The following is a 7431-nucleotide window of genomic DNA, read 5'->3' as shown; positions in this document are numbered from 1 at the left end:
AAGAATGGAAAAACAAGCATCACATGTACTCACCAGAAAACTGGTTTCCCTGATCATCACCTAAATGCACATCGGGGAAGGATACCAATTGGATATCAGACTGAGATGGGGGGTGGGGGGAGGGGATGGGTGCATGCCTACATGATGAGTGCGTTGCACACCCTCTGGGGAATGGTCATGCTTGAAGGTGCTGACTCGGGGAGGTGGGGGGGGGGAGGGGATGGAGGTATGACTACATGATGAGTGCCAGGCGCACTGTCTGGAGAATGGACACGCCTGAGGCTCTGACTCAGGGGGATGGGCGGGACACGGACAATGTATATAACCTGAGCTTTTGTACCCCCATGAAGAGCTGAAATAAAAAAATAAAAATAAAAAATTAAAAGAAAAAATAAAAAGAAAATTTGAAAATATCTTGAGGGCAGCTGCGGGCGGGAGGCGAGAGCCCTGTGTGCACGTGTGGAGAAGCGTCTGCACCAGCGCGACGCGGGAGATGCCACTGCTGCCTCCGGAGACTCAGGGCCACGCTCGACTCTCGCGGCCTCCGTCACCCGCTCAGCTTCCTGCCCAAGGCGAGGAGGCCAGCTTGCGGGTTGGTGGCCCGAGCTGAGGGCGCGGAGAGCTGAGGGCGGCGAGGGCTACGTCGTTGATATCGGCGGTAACGACGGCCTCGGTAGGCGGGGAAAATGAAAGGCCGGATCGAGCTGGGAGATGTAACACCACACAATATTAAGCAGTTGAAGAGATTGAACCAGGTCATCTTTCCAGTCAGCTACAATGACAAGTTCTACAAGGATGTGCTGGAGGTTGGCGAATTAGCAAAACTTGCCTATTTCAATGATATTGCTGTAGGTGCGGTATGCTGTAGGGTGGATCATTCACAGAACCAGAAGAGACTTTACATCATGACGCTAGGATGTCTGGCACCTTACCGAAGGCTAGGAATAGGAACTAAAATGTTAAATCATGTCTTAAACATCTGTGAAAAAGATGGCACTTTTGACAACATCTATCTGCATGTCCAGATCAGCAATGAGTCAGCAATTGACTTCTACAGGAAGTTTGGCTTTGAGTTTATTGAGACAAAGAAGAACTACTATAAGAGGATAGAGCCTGCAGATGCTCATGTGCTGCAGAAAAACCTCAAAGTCCCTTCTGGTCAGAATGCAGATGTACAAAAGACAGACAACTGAACAAATAACAAATGAACTTTCTTGCACTTGCTTGTCGCCAAATAAAAGAGAGGCCCATTGATTATTTTTCCCCCCTCTTTCTTTTAAAGCATTTTCTTCTCCTAGTTCTTGTTTTTCCTTTTTTTCTTTTCTTTTTCTCCAAAAGTTTAAAACTTTCAAGGACTTTAAAAAATAATCATGCTTGGATTGTTTTAGTTCTCTTATTTTTGTGAGGTGGTTCGATCCATTGAAGGAAGGAGAAGGTAGAGCTATTTGATTTCATGGTTAAGATATATGGTCCCCAAAAGTTGGGTGTCAAATAATTTCAAATTTTTTAGCTGTTTTTTTTTTTTTAAATGTCCTACTTTCACATTGAAGGGCAGAGCCTAAAAAATATTGTATATTTCAAAAGGCAAAAAGAAGCAGCAGCAATATCTTGTTCTCTAATTAATAGACAAGTTTAGTGTGTTTGTGGTACTTTGGATTTTTAAAGATTTTTGTGGGATACAAATCCCTAGACATTGCCTTCACTCCACCTTTAGTCCTTCTGAGCACTCTCAGAAGTTGGACCATTGTTATCCTTGTAAGAAATATTAAGCTTATTTTGATTTTTTTTTTAAGCAATTATTTCTTCTCTTCTTGCTGGTGGGTGGGGCAGTTTGGGTAGATAGTGTTAAACTTTGCTGTAAGTATTTGAGTAAAACTGCTTTTTTGCTAATGAGTGGGCTGGTTGTTAGCAGGTTTATTTTTCCTGCTGTTGATTGTTACTAGTGGCATTAACTTTTAGAGTGTGGGCTGGTGAGATTAATTTTTTTTAATATCCCAGCTAGAGATATGGCCTTTAACTGACATAAAGAAGTTTTTTGTGATTTAATTTTTTTTCTCCTGTCGTTTTTCTTCAGTAAACCCAACAATAGTTAGTCTAACCTTAAAAATGGAGTTGATGTCCTTATAGGTCACTACCCCTAAATAAACCTAAAACAGGTGTTTTCTCTTAGACATATTAAAAAATACCTGCAAGGAAGCTTAGATGGATTTGTGGCACAATAAATGCATTAAATGTCAACTAATGCAGCTGTTAAAAGTGTGGCCACTGAGCGTTTGGTTTTATAGGAAAGCATATCTAGACAGTATTTTTGAGAATAACATAGCTATTGCTTATCTGTTGGAGAACAGCCCAGATTTGTTTACACTGTGTGCCTACGATATGGAGTTTAAGGATTTGGGGTAAGGGGAATTATTAAACATATGGCTTCTATTCTTGGAAAAGGAGAAGTATAAAGTGTTAATAATGCAAATGTCACTGTGACCTCCTGTACTGACAGTGCTGATTTATGCCAAGATCATTTTCTGGCACATAGGGATTAGCTTTGACAGGTTGCTAACTTTTTGTAAGATGGAAAACATCTGAAATATTCATGTTTTCTTCCCGTAGTCCTTATCTCCCAATATTTAGAAATTTTTAGATTACAAGTACTGATGGCCCAAGAAATATCTCAATTACACTTTAAAACAATGCATGGGCTTGAGTTTTCTGTCATTAGACTTTAAAAGGAAGTTTGATTCATAATATTTATCCTCATGTAAAATTTTGGTGTAAAAGTCTCATCTCCAAATATGTTAAATGACAGAATTATTTTATAAAATATTTATGCACACTTTATAACCTTAAGTTTTTATTTGAGAATGTGAAAGCACAAAGTACATAGACTTCAGCAGTCTTGAGTGCCAAGAATAACACAGAAGAAGAAGATAATTGATATAGGGTTCTAATCTTAAGATGGTAAAAATGTAGACAGACCATGCTGGTTTTTTGGGTATCAGTTTCTTAAACAGTCCAAATCTAAGCTTAGAAGAAAAGTTTAGTGTTGAGCACCTTTACCTTCATAGATAAGGTTCACCTTGCTCTTGCCAAGAGAATAGTGCTTGAGTTACAGAAGGCATGATTAGTTTGAAGAATTCAGCCTTTTTGTAAACTTTCAAGATATCAGAATAGATTTTGATATGTAAATGAGTTTTCTGAGATGACACTGCCTCAATTTCTATAACCGTTTCACCTGAACTATCTAATCAGTCCTATGAATGTATCCCTAAATGTGGTTATTGAAAACCGAATAGCTGCCTCATGACAATTTAAATACATGTTATTTAAGGAGGAAAAAAATATTAAATTTTGAATTGAGTGTGTAGGCTCTCTATATGATTATAGAGTTTTGTTTTCCACACTAGTCAATGACTTAAATTGTAAATGTTTGTAAAGGGTTAATTGCCCTACATCAAACATTGTATTAAATAATTCCATCCACTTACAGAGGAGGAGGAAGATTTGGAAGAGGTAGAAGCTGGGCACTAGTTCATATGCCTGTGAGTCAGTAAAGACTGAAGTAATGTCCCATATGTAGTTGGTTATTTTGATAAAAGTATCTTTGAGATAAAACAATTCTATTAACTGGAAGATCACAGGATATATCCATCATATTTTTCAGTACAAATAGTTTTATTGTGGGGCAAATAGGTTAAAATTATACTGCATGGTAATTGCATTTAGGTTCTAAAGAAAAGAATCCGTAGAGAAATCTATGCAATATATAGTTTGTCCAGATTAGTTTTCATTTGGGGAATGAAGTTCTGCAGTATCTCCAAAGCAGTTTATTCAGCAATTGAAAGTCCTCCAAAAAGAGAACTATTGGGAAACCATGGTGTGTGGTGGTGGAAAAGAAAAGCTCCCTCAGTTTTTTGGAGGGAATAACTTTAAAAATACTTAAATGGCTGAGTTTACTTGGTGCAGTTAAGAATTAAACTTGTCAATTTTAACATTGCTGTTACTTCTGAAATAAATTTAGGTGATGTTCTGGTAAAAAAAAAAATATCTTGAGACAACAATGGAAACACAACATACCAAAACCTCTGTGATGCAGCAAAAGCAATCCTAAGAGGGAAGTTTATAGCAATAAATGCCTACACTAAAAAAGAGGAAAAAAATCCCAAATAAATAGTCTAACATTACTCCTCAAGGAGCTGGAAAAAGAACAAACTAAACCCGAAGTTAGCAGAAGGAAGGAAATAGTAAAGATAAGAACTGAAATAAATCAGAGAATAGAAAAAGCACAGAAAAATCAATAAAACCAAGAGTTAGTTCTTTGAAAAAAAAATTGACAAATACCTAGCTAGACTAAGAAATAAGAGGGAAGACACTCCTGGAGAGAGTTGGAACCCATTCTATTAAGTGAAGTATCCCCAAAATGGAAAAATAAGCACCACATGTACTCACCAGCAAACTGGTTTCCCTGATCATCACCTAAGTGCACATTTGGGAATAACACCAATTGAGTATCGGACAGAGGTGGGGGCTAGGAGGAAGGGATGGGTGTATACCTACTTGATGAGTGCGATGCGCACTGTGTGGGGAATGGTCACGCTTGAAGTTCTGACTGGGGGGGAAGCGGGGAGGGGATGGGTGCATACCTACATGATGAGTGCGATGTGTACTGTCTAGGGAATGGACACACTTGAAGCTCAGACTCGGGGGTATGGGGGGGTATGGGCAATGTATATAACCTGAACTTTTGTACCCCCATAATGAGCTGAAATAAAAAAAAGAAACAAAACATCACGTTATACCATTAATATATACAATTAAGATTTTTCAATTAAAAATAATATTAACAAAAAAAAAAGAAATGAAAATGGAAGACATTATGACAGATAATTCAGAATAAAAGGATCATGAGGGACTATTATGAACAACTATATGCCAACAGATTGGATAACCTAGGGGAAATAGATAAATTCCTAGAAAAATATAACTTGCCTAGGTTGAATCAAGAAGAAATAGAAAACTTGAATAGATCAGTAACAAAGAGATCAAAATAATAATTAAAAAACTTTCAACAAAGAAAAGCCCAGGACCCAATGGCTCCATGACTAAATTCTAACCAACATTTAAAGAGAATGATTACCAATACTTCTTAAACTCTTTAGAAAAAATAGAGCTAGAGAGAATACTTCCAAATGTATTTTATGAGGCTGCATCACCTTGATACCTAAGCCATGCAAATATATCACAAGAAAAGAAAACTACAGACGAATACCTCTGATGAATATTTATGCAAAAATCCTCAATAAAATATTAGCAAACTGAATTAAACAACACATCAAAAAGATTATATATCATGACCAAGTGAGATTTACCCCTGGCATGCAAGGCTGGTTTAAATATGCAAATCAATCAATGTGATACATTACATTCATAGAATGAAAGATAAAAACCACATGATTATCTCAATTGGCATAGAAAAAGCATTTTACAAAATCCTACAGGCTTTCTTGACAAACTCTTAACAGTTTAGGTATAGAAGGCAAGTTCCTCAACATAATAAAGGTCATGTATGAAAAACCCACAGCTAACATCATAATCAACAAGAAATAACTGAAAGCTTTTTTTACTAAGATCTAGCACAAAACAAGGATGCTCCTTATCACCAATTTTATTTGACATAGCAGTAAAAGTACTAGCAAGAGCAAACATACATGAAAAAGAAACAAAAGGCATCCAAATTGGAAAGGAAAAAGTAAAATTATCTCTATTTGCAGATAACATGATTCTATGTGTAGAAAACCCCAAAGATTCCACTAAAAAATGTTAGAACTGATAAATGGATTCAGTAAAGTTGTAGGATACAAAATCAGCATACAAAAAATCAGTAGCATTTTTGTACACAAATAATGACCTAGCTGAAAAAGAAATGAAGAAAACAATCCCATTTATGATAGCATAAAGATACTATCATAAATAATGAGATATTTACTATCATAAATAATATTAAAATAATACTAAGAATAAATTTAACCAAGGAGGTAAAAGATTTGCACACTGAGAACTTTAAAATAATGATGAAAAAATTTAATAAGACACAAATAAATGCAAAGGTATCCCATGTTCATGGATCAGAAGAATTAATATTTTTTAAATGTCTATACTACTAAAAACAATATACAGATATACAATGTAATTCCTATCAAAATGCCAATGGCATTCTTCACAAAAATAGAAAAAACAATCCTAAAATTTGTATGGTACCACAAGGAAAAAAAAAAAAAATCCCTGAATAGCCAAACCAATAATGAGAAAGAAAAACAAAGTTGGGGCATTGTACCTCCTCATGTAAAATAATGTTACAAAGCTATAGTAATCAAAACAAAAAAAGCAGAAACACAGACCAATGGGACAGAATAGACAGCCCACAAATAAATCCAAATGCATACAAGAAACTAATTTTTAGCAAGGGCACCAAGAGGACACAATAAGGGAAAAGATACTCTCTTCAATAAATGGTATAGGGGAAATTGGATTTCCACATGCAAAAGAATGAAATTGGACCCTTATCTTGCATGATACACAAAAATCAACTCAAAATGGATAAAATACCTAAATGTAAGACCTGAAATCATAAAATTTCTAAAAAAGAGCATAAGGGAAAAGCTTTTTGACATTGGCCCTGGCAATGATTTTCTGGATATCACATCGAAAGCTCAGGCTACAAAAACAAAAATGAAACAATGGGACTACATCAATCTGAAAAGCTTTTGCACAGCAAAGGAAACATCAACAAGATGAAAAGGCAACCTACAGACTGGTAAAAAATATTTGCAAACCATATATCTGATAAGAGGTTGATATCCATAATTTATAAAGAACTCTCTTACAACTCAATAGCAGAAAAACAAATAACTCAATTTAAAAATGGACAAGGGATATGAACAGACATTTCTCCAAAGAAGACATAAATATGGCCAACAGGTATATGAAAAGGTGCTCAACATTACTAATCGGCAGGGAAATACAAATTAAAAGCATTATGAGATATCACCTTACACCTGTTAGGATGGCTATTATCAAAATGACAAGAGATAACAAATGTTGCTAAGGGTGTAGAAAAAATGGTAATCTTAGTACACTGTTGGTGGAAATGCAGATTGGTGCAGTCATTATGGAAAACAGTATGAAGATTTCTAAAGAAATTCAAATTAGAACTACCATATGACCCAGCAATCCCTCTTTTGGGTATATACCCAAAGAAAATAAAATCAGCACCTTATAGAGATACCTGCATTCCAATGTTCACTGCAGCATTATTCAAAATAGCCAAGATATGGAAACAACCTAGGCATCTATTGATGGACAAATTAATAATGAACCTGGAGGACATTATGCTAAATGAAATAAGCCAGACACAGAAAGAAAAATATTGCATGCATG

General features: G+C 35.9%; 1 protein-coding gene across 1 annotated transcript; it reads left to right on the top strand.

Annotated features, from left to right (window-relative positions):
• The first annotated feature begins 439 nt into the window (after positions 1-439).
• Positions 440-1257, top strand: LOC123635239 (N-alpha-acetyltransferase 50-like). The gene has a single exon (XM_045547219.1). The coding sequence runs from the start codon at positions 687-689 to the stop codon at positions 1191-1193; it is 507 nt and encodes a 168-aa protein (XP_045403175.1). The 5' UTR covers positions 440-686; the 3' UTR covers positions 1194-1257.
• Positions 1258-7431: the final 6174 nt, after the last annotated feature.

The sequence above is a fragment of the Lemur catta genome, chromosome 3 (assembly GCF_020740605.2).
Source record: "Lemur catta isolate mLemCat1 chromosome 3, mLemCat1.pri, whole genome shotgun sequence".
Classification (NCBI taxonomy): Eukaryota; Metazoa; Chordata; class Mammalia; order Primates; family Lemuridae; genus Lemur; species Lemur catta.
The sequence above is the reverse complement of the archived record's forward strand: the minus strand, read 5'-3'. Positions and strand labels throughout refer to the sequence as shown.

Coding starts and splice junctions, on each gene's coding strand:
- LOC123635239 (XM_045547219.1), top strand. CDS start 687: ATGAAAGGCCGGATCGAGCTGGGAGATGTAACACCACACAATATTAAG.